Below are 20195 nucleotides of genomic sequence, written 5' to 3'. Positions count from 1 at the left end.
GAGGAATCTAACTCAGGTTCCGTCTATTTCAAATCTGACTCCAGTGACTGTGTCTTGCTGTAATATGTTTAATGAGTTCTTTGGAGCTAAAATCTCTTGTATCTAGGCTGATTTGGACTCCACTATTTCTGCAGAGTCCATTATGGGGGTGTCCAGCCATCCCTCTTGTAGGATTAGATTGGATCAGTTTCAGTCTTTGACTCCTGAGGATGTTGATAAGCTGCTTAGAGCAGTGTGGTCTACCACCTGATCTCTGAATCCATGACCAACATGGTTGATTTCAGGGAGATTATTGGAGACAGCTTAGTTGATATCATTAATGGAACATAGGAAGCTGCCTTATACCGAGCCAGACTATTGGTCCATCTCGCTCAGCATTGTCTACACAGACTGGCAACGGTTTCTCCAAGGTTGTAGGCAGGAGTCTCTCTCAGCCCTATCTTGGAGATGCCAGGGAGGGAACTTGGAACCTTCTACATATAAGCATGTAGGTGCTCTTCCCAGAGCGGCCCCATCCCCTAAGGGGAATATCTTACAATGCTCACACATGTAGTCTCCCATTCAAATACAAATGAGGGCAGACCCTGCTTAGCAAAGGGGACAATTCATGCTTTCTATCACAAGACCAGCTCTCCTCTTAATGCATTGCTGAGGGAGGGCAGGATGCCCCTTGTCTGAAGGACCTCTTCTTAAGAAGCCTGCCCTGGATCCTTTGGTGATGAGAACAATTTCTCATGGTTGGGCAAGGTGATTGAGAGGATGGTGGCTAATCAGCTCCAAGTGGTCTTTGAGGAAATGGATTATCTATTCTAGACCCATTTCAAACTGGCTTTAGAGCACAACCTTGGTTGGCCTGAGAGATTACTTCTACCAAGGAATAGATGGAGGGAATGTGACTCTGTTGGTTCTTGTGGATCTCTCAGCAGCTCTTGATACCATCAACCATGGTATCCTTCTAAGTCACCTGATGGATTTGGGGATAGAAGGCATTGCTTTACATGGTTTCACTCCTGTCTCTCAGATAGATTCCAGATGCTGGTGCTTGGTGACAGTTGCTCTTCAAAACAGAAGCTCTTATATGGTGTCCTTCACGGTTCCATTCTATCACCACCTTTTAAAGATCTACATGAAACCGTTGGGTGAGGTTATCAGGAGTTTTGGTGCTGAGTGTTATCAGTTTGCTGATGACACCCAAATCTATTTATCCTTGTCATCGTCATCGTCATTGACAACAACAACTAAAGGAAATGGTTTTCACTCCCTAAATGCCTACCTATAGGCAATAATGGGCTGGATGAGGAATAACAGATTGAAGCTGAATCCAAGCAAGACAGAGGGGCTCATTGTGGGGGATAAGAATTTGAGGGGTGTGTTAGATATTATTGTGCTGGATGGGGTTACAATCCCCCAGAAGGAACAGGTACGCAGCTTGGGAGTGTGCTTGGATCCAGGCCTCACCCTGGTATCTCAGGTGGAGGCTATTGCCAGGAGCGCTTTCTATCAACTTCAACTGATTCGATGACAGCTGTGTCCATTCCTTGAAGAGAACGATCTCAAAACAGTGGTGCATCAGCTGGTAACTTCCATACTGCAATGCGCTCTACATGGGGCTGCTTTGTATGTAGTTCGGAAACTTCAGTTAGTTCAAAATGCAGCTGCCAGATTGGTCTCTGGGGTAATCCGGAAAGACTATATTATGCCTGTTTTAAAACAGTTGCACTGGCTGCTAGTATGTTTCTGGGTGAAATACAAAGTGCTGGTTATTACCTTTAAAGCCATGAACGGCTTGGGTCCAGAGCCTTTAAAGAGCGCTTTCTTCTGTATGATCCCTGTCGCACATTGAGGTCATCTGGAGAGGTCCATCTCCAGTTACCACTAGTACGTCTGGCAGCAACTCGGAACTGGGCCTTTTCTGTAGCTGCTCCTGGACTTCGGAATGCACTCCCAGCAGATATTCGCAGTTTAGGCTCACTGTCGGCCTTAAGAGGGCCCTAAAAACATACTTGTTTGGCCGGGCCATCCAAGGTTTTTAAATTATTTCTTTAAATTATTTTAATTGATTTTAAATGGTTTTAATTGTTTTTGAATTGTTTTTATATTGTTTTAGCACTGTGTCTTAAATGGTGTATAGGTCTGAGTAATCTTAGGTCTGAGTAATCTTAAAGAGTGCCTTCTTCTACAGGATCCCCACCACACATTAAGGTAATTTGGAGAGGTCTGCCTTCAAAGGTCCATCTGGTGGTGACTTGGGATCACATCTTCTCAGCAGTTGCTCCTAGGTTGTGTAATGCACTCCCCACAGAAATCTGAGGCTTAATAACATTACTGGCCTTCAAGAGAACCCTTAAGACATTTTTTGCGGGGTGGGGGGTATGGCCTTCCAGGATTTTTAATCTATTATATATATAATTCTCTAAGACTAATTACCTGTGGCTAATTCAATGCGTGGCAGCTCTCACCAGAGTTCATGAGCATTGGCACCATGGTGATTCGGCAGTGGAGATTTCATATGCAGATAGGGAGGAAGAGCCTGTGAGAGCAGAAGCACCATGGTGATTGGGCAGTGGGGATTCCATATGTAGATGGGAGGAAGAGCCTGTGATGATTAAGGACAGTTAAAATGCAATTGTTACTGGTTGGAAGATGTTCTTGATTGTAGAGAAGGGGGGGAATATATACAAATAAAAGGATAGTGGGCAGGGGTCGGCGAAGAGAGGGGTCGTGAGGGAGGAAAGAGCCCCTTCAGAAGAAGGAGGCTACTATTGTGTGAATTACATGAGGAAACAAGATGAACAAGATCTGTTAACTCAGGAAGGAAGAGAGAGAAAAAGAGAATAAGGGGGGGGGGGAGACAGAGGGGAAGAGTGAGTGGAGAAGAGAGAGAAAGAAGGGAGGGTGAGGGACAGGCCTGAGCCTGTCAGCCGCCCAAGGGGAATGAGCAGCCATGCCTGTGCCTATTGGCAGCAAGGAAGGGCCCAGTCAACCACTACTGCTCTTTGGGGCTACCAAGGCCATTGGCGGAGGGAGGCAGGCAGACAAGGGATGGGCCCAGGCCTTTCAGTGGCCTGAGGGGAACAAGCGGCCATGGCGATGGCAGCAGCGAGGGAGGGCCTGGTCAACCGCTGCTGCTGCTCCTGTGGGGAGGAGCAGGAGCAGGGCTCAGGTGAGGGTGGGGAAGTCTCTGGTGATAGGGGGCTGCAGCTTGGCCAATAGGCACCAGCAATGCTGCAGCCATGACCAAGAGGGGCGAAGGGGATGGAAGCAACTGGATGTAGGAGGAGGAGCAGGAGTGCAGCTCAGGTGAGAGTGGGGAGATCTCTGAGGTGAGAGGGGCTGTGGCAGGGGGTGATGGAAGCAATCAAGTACTAGTGCGCAGGTGCTCTGCACAGGTTAAGCTAGTTTTTAATTGTTTTAAACTGTTTTATGTTGTTTGGGGGGGGGCGCGTTCACTGGTTCTAATTGATTATGTTGGTGCTTTACTTGTTGTGAACCACCCAGAGCTGATAGATGGGGAGGTATATAAATATGTATAATATATAAATAAAATGATGATGTAATACTCTGGACTCAAACTGACCTGTTATATTGATTGCAATCCCATTTTACTGTGTGACTCTGTCATCATTCTTTGCTGTGCCACAGCATGCAGAGGGCAGTCTTGGCACCTTCCTTTTGCCAGTTACTGCCTCTGCTCTATGCCTGTACTCTGTCTACTCCTACCAGCTTAACTTCCAATTCCTCCAAGACCCATCCTCCACATGGCACGCTGCTCTCCCTCCCTCCCTTCCTTTCCTAGTTCTCAATCTCACACATACACACTTATTCACTCAAACCCTGCCCTCCAATGACTCAGCACCTTTCCACCTTTGCACTGCTGCTATTTGCATAAAGGCTCCCTGGGGGCATTTTGATGAGATAGGAGGGGCAGGTAGATCAGGGCAGGGACCATGAGAATTGTCACTGCCTAAGTATCCAGAATGGTTTAGTCACCGACAGAATTAATGATTCTTTCAGTTGTAACTGAAGGATAGTGACACAAGAGCAGATGAGCCTTGTTCAGACATGAGGATGTACAGCATCCCAGAGTGTGCTCTAAAGTCCTGCCCTGATACTAACGTATTGAGACACATCACCATCCCTGTGCTCTTCATAGTTACAGTTTGTCTGAAAAGGGCATTTTTGTGATCAGAAATTTCTGTGATGAGCTGGGGTGCCCATGAGACTGCCGTGCCTCTCCTTGGTGAGAGCGTGATTGCTGTCAGGCCTTGTTTAGGGTGAAGGAGCAGCTTCTGGAATGCCACACAGAGTGTGAAGGTGGAGAAGGGACATACGGGGCCGATGAGGTCACAGGTGCCAGAACCTCCTCACACCCCTCTCTCAGACCACCAAGGGAGGAGTCCAGAGTGAGACTTACATGTGTAAAGCAATTTTATTTAATGCTGTCATATCAGGAAAATATTATCATTTCCCATGAAAGATACTGCAGTTGATAATTTTCTTTAAGAAATTATTCTGAAAAGTCTATGCATTGACACTGACCTATCTTTCATGGAATGAAATGGAGCGTGTATATAGCAGTGTATATACTGTGAAAGCTGCCATTGATAGAGAAGTGTGGGTGGCTTATGATTTGCTTTTGCAGTTACACTCCAGTAGTAAATCTTATTTGATTGTTGCATAGTTCCTGATAGCAGGCTAAATGGAAGGGAAAACTGGTGTCTAACATGCAGTTGAAAGGCTAAGCCTTGAATCTCTCTTTCTCCTTAAGTGAAATCTGATAGACAATATTTATTCCACACATATTTTACATATCAATGGCTACTAGTCGGAGGGCTATAGGCCACCTCCAGCCTCAAAGGCAGGATGCTTCTGAATACCAGTTGCAGGGGAGTAACAGCAAGATATACTCCTAAGCAGGTTTTCTAAAGATCCTACTGCTTCGGGGTTGTGCTCTTGCAGAGAGGGTAGCCTTGAAACTGTCACTCACATCTTGCTATATTGCCCCTTATATCGTGATTCTAGGAGAAAATTATTGGCTCCTATTTTACAGCAGTTCCCTGGTAGGCCTGATTCCTTTTTCCTTAATTAGTGCCTGGCTGACACTAATGACGAAGTCACCAAGAAAGTGGCTAGGTTCATTTATGGGGCTATGAGACAGACATCTCGCCATGGTTTTTTATAATGTATTTCTAGTTTTATCTGCATGTTTGTTTCTATATTTTTGATATTCTTATTGATATTTATTGTACTGCTGTATGTTTTCCTACTGTTTTCTTTCTGGTTGGCTTAAGGCTGTAATAAAATTGATTCTGATTCAGCAGGAGAGAGGGCATGCCCTCAACTCCAGCCTGTAGGCTTCCAGTGGCATCTGGTGGGCCACTGTGTGAAACAGGATGCTGGACTAGATGGGCCTTGGGCCTGATCCAGCAGGGCTGTTCTTATATTTTGCACCCTCTATTCTGTACCTTTTCCTTGATGCTCCCACAAATTATTCAAAACATATTTGTTATGTCTTCCAGTCAATTTGAACCCTTTGAGGCCCAAATTGGGCAACAAGTGTGAAATTTATAGCCCCAAATTATTACACTGACAGAATACAAAAATTAATTTGAGGGCTGTTCCTTTAAATGAGCCTTAGAAAAACAACAACAACAACAAATTGAAGGAAAGGTTGCAGCAAATGCCTAAGGACTAGGGTGTTATATTATCTACAGAAATATTGCAATGATTACATAGTCCCTGATAGGTTGCCACAAAATGACACAATAATGGGCCATGCCTCATAGCCTAAGGAAGATTAAGCCAAGGTCCAGGCAACTAAAGAGCTAAATGGGTGGGCAGAACTGACAGCAGCACTACAAGTGTAGACTTAGGGACACCGATTCAAGTTTCAGTAGGAAATGGGAGGTTTAGGGAGAGCAAGATTGGCTGCATTCGCCTATAATGCGGAACCATGGACCAATGGTTCCGCTCACCACCCCACCTCGAGACTGCAGAGAGGAAGGGGAACTGGCTGTGCGGGTTTCCTTCTGGCATGAAGGACAAGCCCCCACACAGTCAAGCATGGCCAGAGGGAGGGAGGAGCTTCCTCACTCAACTCTGGTTGAAGGAAATGCAGCCTGTGCTTCTGAGTTCAGACACAACGCATGCTGTGTTAAACCTCAGGTTGGAGTGACAAAACTCACTACAACCTGAGGGTTCAGATTGGGGTTTCAAAAGCAAAACGTCAGGTCGGTCGCCTTGTGGAACCGGAGTTGCGTGTGTTCAGACATCACAGTAAGACAACTAGGGATGGGCCCGGACCGGTCCGGAGGCCATTGTAAATGCCTCCGGACCGGTCTGGACCTGGGCGGTCTGGTTCGGGTGGGGGGGTAGCTTTAAGAGCGGCGTGAGGGTTTACTTACCCCTCCCGCCACTTTCCTGCTCTGGTGCCGTAATTGTAGGAGTAAATGGGGCGGCAGGATACCTCCCTGCCCGCCCTTCCCCGCTGTTGCTGTAAAAAGCTCCCAGGAGTCCTTTGTGCATGCGCACGTCACAGAGACATCGTGCGCGCGCTTCACATCTCTGTGACGTGCACATGCGCAAAGGACTCCTGGGAGTTTTTTTACAGCAACAGCGGGGAAGGGGCGGCAAGAAGGTATCCTGCCACCCCAATTACTCCTACAATTACAGCGCCAGAGCGGGAAAGCGGCGGGAGGGGTAAGTAAACCCTCCCGCCGCTCTTAAAGCTACCCCCCACCCCAGTGCCGGACCACAGTTTGGCGGTTCCATGCATACCCCTAAAGACAACTTCTGCCCACTAAACTCTGGTTCTGTGTTACATGAAAATGTAGCCATTAACAGTAACTGATAAGGAGAGGGATCTTGGGGATGGACAGCTCATTGAAAGTGTCAACTCAGTGCACAGTAAATGTGAAAAAGGCAAATTCCATGGGAGGGGCCATTAGGAAGGGGCCTGAAAATAAAACTACTACTGTTATAATGTTTCATACAAATCTATGGTGTGACCACACCTGGAATACTGTGTACATGAGGTCACCATGTCTCAAAAAGGATATTATAGAATTGGAAAAGCTGCCCCAAAGGGCAACCAGAATGATCAGGGGGGCTAGACTACTGTCATCTGAACCTGTGAAAGTGCAGTTCCCGAGTCTTCTACCCAACATTCAACCCATATTCTCTACCCATCTGCAACCTACATTTGAAATTGGGTGGAGAATGTCAGGCGAATGTTGGCCAGAAGGCTCAGGGACCAAACTTTGTTGGGTTTGGACAACATGTCTTCTGGAAGTGATTATCATGTGACTTCCTGATTATCAGGTGAAGGCACCCTCAGATAAAGTAGCCCACTTCCCGAGACCATGGAGAGCTGCTGCCAATCAGAGTATATAATACTAGATTAGATGGACCAATGGCCACCTACTCCTTCTGCTACTACTACAAATATATACCGCTTTTCAACAACAGTTTTCAAAGTAGGTTACATAGGGAAAAATAAACAAGATTATTTCCTGTCCCAAAAGACCTCACAGGCTGAAAACAAACAAAAGGTAGAAACCAGCAACAACCACTGGAGGAATGCTGTGCTGGGTTTGGATAGGAACAGGTGCTGTCCCCCTGTGAAATAAAAATTTAAAGTCACCACTTTAAACGGTATCTATTTGCTCAGTATGAAGCTATAAAGGAGCTTCATATTTTCTCTTCCTAACTGACTTTCAGTTATGTAGTATTTGGTCCTTCATAAAATAAATCACCCTAAAACATTGACATTTACTGTATGGAAATCCCCCTGCAGTGGTCACTCCTATGGTTTCAGGAGAACCCACAGAGGCATATTGTGCTGCCTGATAGCCTAGGAAGACTCTGAACTTTTTTTTTTTTTTAGCACAGTTAGCAAAGTGAAAGTCTTGTAATCTGACACCAGTTTAAGTGAACATGTTGTTACAGAGAGTGAAGAAAGAAAAACTACCTAGCAGCAAGCTCTGTCAAGACATCAGAGCAGAGCTATGAGGAGTGATCTACTTTACTGTGGGACTCTACACAGCCTCATCAGAAGGATGCTGAAGTGTGTAGTTTAGAGCCACTGAACACAAAATATAACTGGTTTTGGCATTGGGCATGGTCATGTGCTACATTAGTGAATGGCCTAAAAGGTTTCTGAAAATATTTATTCAACAATATAGTCATTATCAGGTAAGTTAATTGCATGTTATTACAGTGTTGCACTGCAGTGTGGAATGTCTAGATTTTGGTATGGTTATAAATTCCACAGGATTTTTTTTTTTTTTTTAAGGCAGACGTGGTTTTGGTTTCAGGTTTATAGGAAACATTGTCTTTCCAAGAAGTTTCTGGTAAACATAACAACATAACAGGTTTTTGCTGTTTGATTATTATATTTGGTTGGTATGTCTTTTAACATTCATAATTTGTGGCTGGATAATTACATTAAAATTATCCCTTTTTTCAGGTTGATCTGTTAGTTGATAATGAAGCAGAAAAAGATTATCTCTATGATGTGCTGCGGATGTATCACCAGTAAGTTCTTACTTCAGTTTTCATACAACCTTCACTCTTGTGGCAGTGTGACATTTAGATAGGAGGGAAACTGAATAAACAGTGGAAACTGAGTTTCTTCTCAACCTTATCCATAAAAAATCAGGCAGAGAAACTATCTGATTTCACTTTAGCAAAATGGTTTTAGCTTCTCACAACCAAGAATAAACACGCTTATTTATTATATTGCTGCTTTATTCCTGGAAACTTATTCCGAGCTGCATAGATATATGAGAGAGAGAGAGAGAGAGCATGTGAATATGTCTTTTTGGAGCAATTCTTTTTAAACATCAAAAGGCCATTTACTCACTTGGAAATATTGATCATGAAATTTGGTTGTTACCTTTGCATCATTTCACAATCAAGTTGGTAAATCTATCCACATTTAGCATAAGAATAATCCATAAATTCCATTTTATCCTTTTTGTTCTATGCCCCCCTGCATTTAAAAAAAAACGTATTCAGAATTTTTTTAATTTTTAAAACCTCATTTAAAAAACCTTATTCAGAAAATTGAACTATGGTTTTGATATCTGTAGTGTTATAGTGTATGTTTATCCAGCAATAATGGAATCAGCACCTGGCCAATATTTTAGAGGTAATGAGTATATTTTTCCACCTTTCATAGGTGAGTGGTTTGCAGGGAGGGGAGAGATAATAGTTTCCGGACATATCTTAATTAATAGCAGCTCAGTGAAGTGAAATGTAGACGTTTCCAAGTTTCCATGTGGTCTTTGTCTTACACTATAGTTTTGTATGGTCTTGGCTACACACCCGGTTTGATTTCAGTCAGGACCATCTAATTGCTTCTCCATTCATAAAGCATTGCCTGCAGCTTGCGGAATTAGGATGCATTCAGCATTGTTAATTATTTAAAACTTCATTGGAACTGCAAAATTAACTCTTAACTCAAACATTTAGCTACCTGCCAAAGCTGAGAAATGTTTACTAATATTTAAATAAAATGTACAATATTGTTGTATTGCTAAAATCTGTGTCACCGATTTCAGTGAAATCCATTTAATACCATCAATGTTTTGCTAGATACACATTTCATATTTTAAAATGACAGACCCTTTATAGAAATAAAGCTGCTAACTGGTTTGATGCATATTCTTCCCTGGTTACCTGTGTCTCTGTCTTTCCTCTATTCTCCTCCTATTCCTTTGTTGTCTTCCTTTCCTCTGAAATTCTGACTGTATACTCCTCAGAGAAGGGACCTGTCTTTTTTGGTACATGTTACTCTGTAAAGCGCTACGTACATTGATGTAATTGTATTTCACATCATCATCATCAAAACTAACACTTTTTGTATTCTATGTTATCAAAAGTGGATACACCCATACTGATTAGCTTCTGTATTTATTTATTCATTCATTTATGTAGCTATTTATGTGTTTCACTGAGAACACTATGCATTTTCAGTTTGGAGTGCCTTTTAATATTTGGAGATTATCCTTCTGGCACGTATTTAATTGCCATTAATAATGTGTTACTTCTACATCAAGTAACATACTAGGGTGTCCAGTATCTATGATGACAGATGTTGTACAAAACACTAACAGTTATTAGTGGCTTAGGTCTGCCACTGGTTAGGCTGGAGTAATTCTGCTTGAGCCCAAGAGAATAGCTACAGTTTCATTCTGTTATTCTGTTTTCTAAACAAGAAAAGTTGCCATAAGGACTTTCTATGTTTTGCTTCTCGGTACCAATCCCCTCAATTAAAAATGCACATGTATTTCCTGTTATTGCCAAGTCCCTTGGAAATGCCATTAGGAATGCAATAGCCACTCTTCTCAATGGTGGCTCAAGAAGGGGGACAAAGGGGGCAAACACCCCCTCAGTTGCACCCCCCTGACCTGCCATTTCTGTTTCAGAAATCTAACATGTGAGATTCAGCTTGCCAAACAAGAAATGCACTTTCCCCTTCGGTGTCCACCTTCAACTTTTTTTTCTGGTGTCCCCACTGCACTTACTTAAAAGTAAACCGTGTTGAATGCAATCAAGTTACTTCTGAAGAAGCATGCTTAGATTGGATTTGCAAGTAGTTTAAGTTCTAAAAAGCCTGAATACTAAGTGGGCCGATGTAGATGTAATATGGAACCATGGTTAAGCCTGATCCCACACGACATCATACAGAAGTGTCTGCTTATGATTTAGGTTAAAATAAACCAAGACTGGTTGTGACATCTGAATTGACCACTCTCAGTTAATTCTAACATACTTAATTGAAATAAACCAAGATCTGTACTCAAGGTGTCTAGATACACTGAATGACTGTGCCCTAGAACAGTTGGTCTTGGAAGTAACCAGAGAGAAGGCGACCTTGGACTTAATCCTGAGTGGCACCCAGGACTTGGTGTGTGATGTCAGTGTCATCGACCCTTTAGGGACCATAGTGCAATCAAATTCAGCATACATACGGGGAGAGAATCACCAAGGAAGTCTAACACAGACATATGAATTTCAGAAGAGGAAACTTCTCCAAAATGAGGAGTATGGTGAAAAGAAAGTTGAAAGGGAAAATCAGGAAGGTCACTTCACTCCAGAATGCATGGAGTTTACTCAAAACCACAGTACTAGAAGCCCAGTTAGATTGTATACCAAGAAGGAGGAAAGGTACCACTAAGTCCAGGAGGCTGTCAGCATTGCTAACAGGTACCATCAAAGAAACCATAAAAGGGAAGAAGACTTCCTTCCAAAATTGGAAGGCCTGTCCAAATGAAGAGAACAGAAAGGAACACAAACTCTGGCAAAAGAAATGCAAGGTGACAATAAGGGAGGCAAAAAGAGTGTTTGAGGAACATTTAGCTAAAAGTATCAAGGAGAATAACAAAAAATTATTTAAATACATCAAATGCAGTAAACCTACAAGGGAGGCAGTTGGACCATTAGACAATGAGGGAATAAAAGGGATTATTAAGGAGGATACGGAGGTTGCAGAGAAGCTAAATGAGTTCTTTGCGTCCATCTTCATGGCAGAGGATACTGCGCATTGTCAGCAATCTGGCTATCCAGAAGGGAAGTCCAGGAAGGTAGTCCACAATACAAACTGCACTGCAGAAATGAAACATGGCTCGGAATAGCTCTTTATATCAGGCTCGGGCTGAAAGCTGTCGACACGAGGGTTGACAAATGTTGTCTTCCAGCAGCTAACAGAAAGCTGCTGATGTGCTTTATAGTCCAAGCTGATAACTCTCAGCTGGCAGGGATTCAAGGCTTATCAGCCCTCTGCAAGAGGCGTTTACTCCTCCTGATAGTTTCCAGCTGTGCTCTCCGCCTTGTGACACGCCATTGCTGTGGAGTCAGTGGGGGTTGCCTGCACAGCTAATCTTCTAGTCTGTCCGTCGCTGTCTCTGCTGCCTCAGACTGCTGTGCCTGCTCTGATTGCTGTGCCTGCTCTGAAACATCGACCGGACCTTCCTCAGCCATCTCTTGGGAACTGACAGCTGGGCTCTGCCCCTCAGGCACCCCTGCATTGGCTGAAAGACTGTCAGCTTCCCCTTCCTCCTCGCTATCTGAAATCGAGGGCATGACAGCATATACCTGTTCCTGAACCAGGCTTTTCGGGGATGGAGGCTAAAGAACTCAGTCAGATCGAAGTGACAAGAGATGATGTTCTAAACTGTTTGGAAAAACTGAAAGCTAGCAAATCGCCAGGGCCAGATGGCATACATCCAAGAGTCCTCAAAGAACTCAAATGTGAAATTGCCAACCTCCTTGCTAAAATATATAACTTATCCCTACAATCAGGCTCTGTACTGGAGGACTGGAAAGTAGCAAATGTAACAACGATTTTCAAAATGGGGTCCAGGGGCAATCCGGGAAATTACAGGCTGGTTAGCTTAATGTCCATTCCAGGCAAATTGATGGAAAGTATCCTCCATCCTCCAAATTGTAAAGCACATAGAATAACTGGCCCTGCTGGGAGAGAATCAGAATGGCTTCTGCAAAGGTAAATCTTGCCTCACGAAACTTTTGGAGTTCTTTGAGAATGTCAACAAGTGTGTGGATCAAGGTGATCCAGTTGACATAGTATACCTGGACTTCCAAAAAGTTTTCGATAAAGTTCCTCATCAAAGACTCCTGAGAAAACTTAGCAGTCATGGGATAAGGGGACAAGTACATGTGCGGATTGGTAACTGGTTGAAGGACAGGAAACAGAGGGTAGGTATAAATGGAGAGTTTTCACAATGGAGGGAAGTAAGAAGTAGGGTCCCCCAGGGAACTGTACTGGGGCTGGTACTTTTTAATTTATTCATAAATGATCTAGAAGTAGGGGTAAGCAGCGAAGTGGCAAAATTTGCAGATGATACCAAATTTATAGCTTAAATTGGATGATACCACATCTGATGCCAGACGATTTCGGATAGTGAAATCCAAAACAGATTGTGAGCTCCAAAAGGATATCTTCAAAAGGATCCAAAACAACAGACTGTCAGCTCCAAAAGGATCTCTCCAAACTGGGTGAGAGGGCAACAAAATGGCAAATGCGGTTCAATGTTGGCAAATGTAAAGTGATGCACATTGGGACGAAAAAACCCAACTTCAAGTATATGCTGATGGGATCTGAGTTGTCGGTGACTGACCAGGAGAGGGATCTTGGGGTTGTGGTGGACAACTTGTTGAAAGTGTTGACTCAATGTGTGGCAGCTGTGAAAAAGGCCAATTCCATGCTAGGGATCATTAAGAAGGGGATGGAAAATAAAACAGCTAATATTATATTGCCCTTATACAAAACTATGGTGCGACCACACCTGGAATATTGCATAGAGTTCTGGTCACCACATCTAAAAAAGGACATTGTAGAACTGGAAAAGCTGCAGAAGAGGGCAACCAAGATGATCAAGGGCCTAGAGCACCTTTCTTATGAGGCTAGGCTACAACACCTGGGGCTTTTCCCCCCCCCAAAAAACAACTGCGGGGAGACATGATAGAGGTCTATCAAATCATGCATGGAGTGGAGAAAGTGGACAGAGAGAAATTCTTCTCCCTCTCACATAACACTAGAACCAGGGGTCATCTCTTGAAATTGATTGCCATGAAATTTAGGACCAACAAACGGAAGTACTTTTTCACACAACGCATAATCAACGCATAATCAACTTGTGGAATTTTCTGCCACAAGATGTGGTGACAGCCAGCAACCTGGATGGCTTTAAGAAGGGTTTGGATAACTTCATGGAGAAGAGGTCTATCATTGGCTAGTAGCTGGAGGCTGTGGACCACCTCCAGCCTCAAAGGCAGGATGCCTCTGAGTACCAGTTGCAGGGGGAGTAACAGCAGGAGACAGGGCATGCCCTCAACTCCTGCCTATAGGCTCCCAGTGGTATCTGGTGGGCCACTGTGCGAGATGGGATGCTGGAATAGAATGGCCTTGGGCCTGATCCAGCAGGGCTGTTCTTATGTTCTTAAGGTCTGAAGTGAGTTATATCAGAGCCAACGCAGTATCATAGGCATTTGGCAGTTAGAACAACAGCCATATAAGCCCTGTGTTTAGATTATTATTATTGATTATTATTTATTTTATTTCTATACCGCCCTTCCAAAAAATGGCTCAGGGTGGTTTACACAGAGAAATAATAAATAATAAGATGGCTCTCTGTCCCCAAAGGGCTCACAATCTAAAAAGAAACATAAGATAGACACCAGCAACAGTCACTGGAGGTACTGTGCTGGGGGTGGATAGGGCCAGTTACCCTCCCCCTGCTAAATAAAGAGAATCACCATGTTAAAAGGTGCCTCTTTGCCAAGTTAGCAGGGGTTGTCAATCATGCTCCCTTCTCACTTGGAGAGGGGAGCAGAATCACACTTATTCGCTCTGCCAAAACATCCATGCATTAAGCCAAAGTGAATGAAAGAATATTTTTCAGCATTCCTGATCACATGAAGAGAGTCTACAGCATGTAGAACATGTACATGCATAGGCTCTTTTAGACCTTCAGTTTGGATCAGGAACAGCAGGCGCAGTCCTGACATACACATTCTTCATGTGTCCATCTGAACCTGTCTTTCTCTCATACTCAAGGAATAGTAATTTTGGTTAAAATGATATTGGCCACTTCATGTCCAAGTGTTGTCTTAGATGTTCAACATTAGTCCTCACTGACACAACAACTTGCTCTGATGTAGTTTTGAGTTGCATAGATCAGGCAAATGTACAAATAGAATGGGGCAGGGAAAGAGCAATCTGCACAAATCTGGAGTGATTGCCTGCACACCAATCAATTGCCCACTCTCTACCTAGGTACAGAAACATACAAACAGTAATGCAATGCTTTTTAAGTGATGCTATATTAGGCCAATGACCCAAGACCAATTCCAGCCATATTAAACTATCCATAAAGTTTGCAAGCAGAAAGCTTCCAAGTTAAAAAACTTGACATCAAAATTTATCCACCTGCTACTGAATTTTGTAATCAAAATCTAGCGTCAGGCTCTGTAAAAACAAAAGCAAATATGTCTTTCTTATTTAACCAAATAGTCACAATGTATGAAAATATATCAACATGTGGGGGTTTTCCAGCTGGTAAACAAATCTTATATGCTCATATGTATATTTTATTTTAACCACATTAAGTGTGTTCATGAAATACAATACTGTCATCTAAAAGTCAAATTCAGCATGACCACAGACCAGATAACATATTTTTAATTAAATTAACAGTATTTGTCAACAGTTAGTTGTGCATCTCCAGCATAACCCTCCCTATCATTTTGTAGATCCATGAATCTTGCAGTGTTGGTGGGAGATCTGAAGTATGTAATCAATGAACCAAGTCGACTGCCATTGTTTGAGGCCATCCGTCCTCTTATCCCATTAAAACATCAAGTAGAATATGATCAGTTGACACCCAAAAGAACTAGGTATGTATAAAACAATGTACCGCTGTATATGAGCACTTTTTTTTTTTGGCCAGTTGAAGAATTCTTGATTGAAGAATGAGTAAGCATACATGGGCATAGGGAGCAGTGATTTGCACTGGTCCTCATCTAAACATCGACATGCTTTTCAAGTGACCAGTTGTTTTTGTATCCGGAAGCTGATACCAAACAATCACTGACTGCTATAGGTGACCTCCTGAGATCTTCACTTTTTCTCCTGTACTAGATGGGAAGCAGAAGAGAGCTGCTCTCCCGGCTCTGGCCATCTGAACCCAGAAGAGATGACAGTCTGTGAATCTGTATTTGGTTTGTGGAGGCTGAGGTTAGGGTTGTTACCACTTGTTTTCTAATGGTGCTCCTTTTTCCATCATGGTGGAGATGCAAGTCATACCTTGAATTTCTGTCTGTTGTGCCAAAATAGACCTTTTTAAAAAAAAAGATGGCATGGAGAGAGAGAAGGAACGAGCTACAGTGTGAGAGCTGCTGGTTGCTGATCCTCCATTCTCCACTCCACTCTGTAGCAGGCCCTGCTTTCCATAAGGCTGGCTTAATTAGTATGCAAGCACAGTATTATCAAACAAGAGTAACTTAATAAGGGTTTTAGTGGCATAAATGCATCAAGACCATAAGATGCCAGACAATTGTTTTAAATACAGATCAAAATAAAACTCTGAAAGAACCACATAGTCACAATTATTAACATGGATTAAAATTCTCTCTTCATCTATAAGCATGTGCTGAAAAAATGAACAGAAATCCATCCTTTTATCACTCTGTAATCATCCTGATTGTCAGGCAAGATGGTTAACAGATGTTAATAAGAAACAGAGGCTGTTCGCATGAGCAGCCGAGCCTGGACTTTGCTGCCTCTGAGATCTGCCGGGATCCACGTGGATCCCGGTGGTGCTGTGGTGCTAAATAAACCCAGCACTGAAGCCTGGCTCTTAGCCGAGGTTAAGGGAGCAAACACACCCTTAACCTGACTCTGGGGATCATGTGTCAGCTAGAGCTGCTTGAAGCTCGTGCTGACATAGAGATGGGCACCTAGAGCAGGGATTCTCAGTGCTGGGTCCCCAGATGTTATTGGACTTCAACTCCCATAATCCCCAACCAAAGGCCACTGGGGCTGGGGATTATGGGAGTTGAAGTCCAATAACATCTGGGGACCCAATGTTGGGAATCCCTGACCTAGAGCACCCATCTTCTGGTGGAACCCCGCAGTGCTCTATGCTTGGTGTGAGTTGCACTGTAGGGTTCCCGGAGGCTCGAACAAGTCCTTGCCTCTGTTTGCCCACCCTGCTCCCGGCAGTTTGGGTTGTGTGGGCGCATAGCTTGCACGCAGCAGGGCTACGAGCGGTTGTTTGGGGAAGGTAGGCTGAACCCTGCCTTCCTGCTTGACCGCACACACGTGCACAGTCATGTAAATAGCCCAACTATTTGGCATGAAGTAACCTTTGCATTCTAAACTAAAAGTATTATAGTCAATTGAAAGAACTCCAGTTTAACTGGGCTATGAATTATTTTATTATTTATTTATTTTATTCGATTTCTATACCGCCCTTCCAAAAATGGTTCAGGGCAGTTTACACAGAGAAATAACCAATATATAAGATGGATCCCTGTCCCCAAAGGGCTCACAATCTAAAAAGAAACACAAGATAGACACCAGCAACAGTCACTGGAGGTACTGTGCTGGGGGTGGATAAGGCCAGTTACTCTCCCCCTGCTAAATAGAGAATTACCACGTTAAAAGGTGCCTCTTTAGGATTCGGATCATACTTTCCATGATCTTCAGAAGTCTAAGGCCTTGTCACTGATGAAGGGTAGGACTGGAACATTTACAGCACAATCCTTTGTACATTTACATAGAAGTCCCACTGTGTTCAGTGGGGCATATTCTCAGGAAAGCATGCTTAGGGTTGCTGCTTGACTGCAATTCAACCCTATACAAACCTACCTGTGAGTAAGCCCATTTGAATACAGTGGGACTTACTTCCAAATAAACATGTCTAGGACAGTGCTGTAAGTCACAACTTAACTGTTTGAATTGTCTCAGCAGATTATCCTCTTCTGTCTTCCAACTTTTGCAGAAAACTGAAAGAGGTGAGGTTGGATCGTCTGCATCCTGAAGGCCTTGGAATAAGTGTGCGAGGAGGTGTTGAATTTGCCTGTGGCCTTTTTATTTCTCAACTAATGAAAGGTGGACAAGCAGATAATGTTGGTCTTCAGGTAAGAACAACATTCTGGTTCACATAGCTAGAAAACATTTTAGGCATTCAGTTATCCAGGATGCATTGTCATTACAATCTGAAACTGACTTTGAACTAGCAAGGGGGTATGAGAACGAAGTAGTCTGAGGCAGTTTTTGAGTCAACCTTTAAAAGCATAGGCTGGCATACTGTGCAATGTTCCATATGCTTTTTAACTGACTGTGCACACAGTTGCACAAGAGTGCTCTTGTGCAAAAGAAGAATTGCACAGACACAATTGTGTGATGACTGGTCATTGGAAATAATGGCCATTGCACAATTGCATTTGCGCAATTCTTGCATTTTGCACAAGAGTGCTCTTACGCACCTTGGTAAACAATCAGTTAAAAGGGACATGGAATACCATGCCATAATGTGTAGCCACTAGTATCTCATACCAGTGCCATGAATGAATGCAGATTATTCCGTTAGTTAGTTAAGGGATCACATGAAATCATATTTCACCTATATTCACCTCAGACAGTGAAAAGCCCCCCAAATGGAGAAAAATCACTTGAAAATGCTTGTTTTATTAAGAAAAGAGGCAGAAAATGACAGAGAAACAGCAATAAACAGTTGAAAAAAGCACTCTACCTTGCTCCGTGGTGTCTCCTTGTGCCCTTCTTGTGCCCAACAATGCCCCCCAGATCACCAAATGCTCCCCAAAACTGCAGGGGAAAAGTCCTCAAAGAAACAAGCCACAAAATCGTTCCTGGTGACAAAATGGAGGGCGCAAGTGACCTCAGCAGTCACTTCCAGCCCTCTAGGAATCGCAGATACATGGGTTTAGTATCCATAGATACTGACATCGGATGTCAATTAGACACCTGCAAATACGTGAAACCGTGGATATAGAATCTGCATATAACAAGGTTCTCCTGTGTCTACTAAACTGAAACTACCAGAAAACCTGGGTTTTGCTAGCTTTTGTCAGTCTCCAGTGCTCTCAGATCTGTTTGGGATCAGAATCTGGATAATCTGTTGTGGGATCCACTCTGAATATTTTAAGTCAGGCCTATAGTGTTAATCAGTTACATAACTGCCATGTACCAGGGCCTAGATGCCTCAGTCTCTACTGCAGCCTTGCTGCAGATGTAGCCTATCCAAACTCTAGTTTGCATTACTTACTGGAGTTGAAGGAGATGGCTAGGAAGTTGCATTTGTGGTAGTAGCAAATGCAGGAGGTATCTAAGTCTTGGATTCTGTTGCTGCTGCACATTTGTTTTACACCTCGGAAACTGGGATCTAAGCATAAGATTCACTATGAAGTGCACGTATATGTATAAGTTGTGGTTTTTCTTTTTTATATATACCCCCTACTGGGAGAGGATTGGGCCAAGGTATTTTAAAGGGGAATGCTGCGGCTTTTACACTCATGTGCTCTTCATACCTCACAAGGCACATTTTTGAATTTTGTACTCAGGTACCTGTACAAAATGTCTCAAACTGTCGCCTTTTTGTGGTTACTTCATAGTGGATTTTCTCATGCATTTCTATTTTCTGAATGTTACAGAAAGTGTTTCGATTATGATCAATCCATATTCAGAATATGTGAAGAGATGAATGGGGGGGGGGGAAGAACCTTGTGGGAAGAAAAAGCCATGAATCCCTGCTTATACAAAAGGCATATATGAACAAAAAACGCTCACAATTTCCTATTGAAACTATTAAGTGTACCTATTAATACACAAGCAATAGTGGATTGCACCAAATGTAGCTGTCTGCTTTGGTTTGTTAATATGTGATGTTAAGGATCAGCTTAAGGTGCCTTCATAATAGTCTGTGCGAGACACTTTCTAGAACCAAGTAAATAAGGGGAGTTGACAGGCAGCCCATTGTTCTAAATTGCTGTCTCATGATAAAGCCAAATGCTTCTGAAATTTCACCCATGTGCATTATTTCGCTAAATCCCCACACATTTTCTAAACTTGAAAAAAAGGTGGTCTGAGAAAAGGCTTAATGATCTTCTATCATAATATCAGTTTCTGGCTCCTTTTTTCTATACCTTCTTGATTAATTTCTCTGTACTAGGAGAAAGAAAGTAGTTTCTCTACCATGTAAAGAGTGTGTGTGTGTTTGTGCGTGTGTGTGGAGGGAGCATAATCAAGATATGTAACTGAAACACTCATGCATTGACCTATTTTTCCTGTGATTTCTCAATTTTTTTCTGAAAGGATAGTGTTTTGCCTTTTCAGGTGTTTCATTTGCCTCTTTTGCCATTCTCCCAGATAATAATATCTTTGGAGATTCTATTGAGTAAAAAGGGCTGGAAGCTATTATGAATAATAGAAGTGAAAGGAAATGTGAAAAAAAGAAAATTTGAAACCATTGTGAATCTGCTTCTTATATTTCAGTTAGTAAAACAAGAACCCTTTTTCAAAATGTAAAAGCAATGGAAAGCATGAAAATATGTTCTGTTTTAATCTTTTTCAGCCCCTTAATGCTTCAGGTAATATACTGTTAGTTAATATTGCGAGATAAAGTAGGGATAAAGCCTTCTGCTAACTG

At 42.9% G+C, this 20195-nt stretch overlaps 1 protein-coding gene across 2 annotated transcripts in view; it reads left to right on the top strand.

Annotated features, from left to right (window-relative positions):
- The window catches only part of USH1C (USH1 protein network component harmonin), a 119537-nt gene that overhangs the window by 5601 nt on the left and 93741 nt on the right, over positions 1 to 20195 (top strand). The window contains exons 1-4 of one of the 2 annotated variants that reach the window (XM_053287649.1): positions 8125 to 8193; positions 8468 to 8535; positions 15277 to 15420; positions 17529 to 17667. In XM_053287649.1, the coding sequence (XP_053143624.1) occupies positions 8125 to 8193; positions 8468 to 8535; positions 15277 to 15420; positions 17529 to 17667 (420 nt within the window). Of the gene's footprint in view, positions 1 to 8124; positions 8194 to 8467; positions 8536 to 15276; positions 15421 to 17528; positions 17668 to 20195 lie in introns of those variants that run through there. The other variant, XM_053287648.1, reaches the window with a different exon arrangement.

The sequence above is a fragment of the Hemicordylus capensis genome, chromosome 1, assembly GCF_027244095.1.
Source record: "Hemicordylus capensis ecotype Gifberg chromosome 1, rHemCap1.1.pri, whole genome shotgun sequence".
NCBI lineage: Eukaryota > Metazoa > Chordata > Lepidosauria > Squamata > Cordylidae > Hemicordylus > Hemicordylus capensis.
The sequence above is the reverse complement of the archived record's forward strand: the minus strand, read 5'-3'. Positions and strand labels throughout refer to the sequence as shown.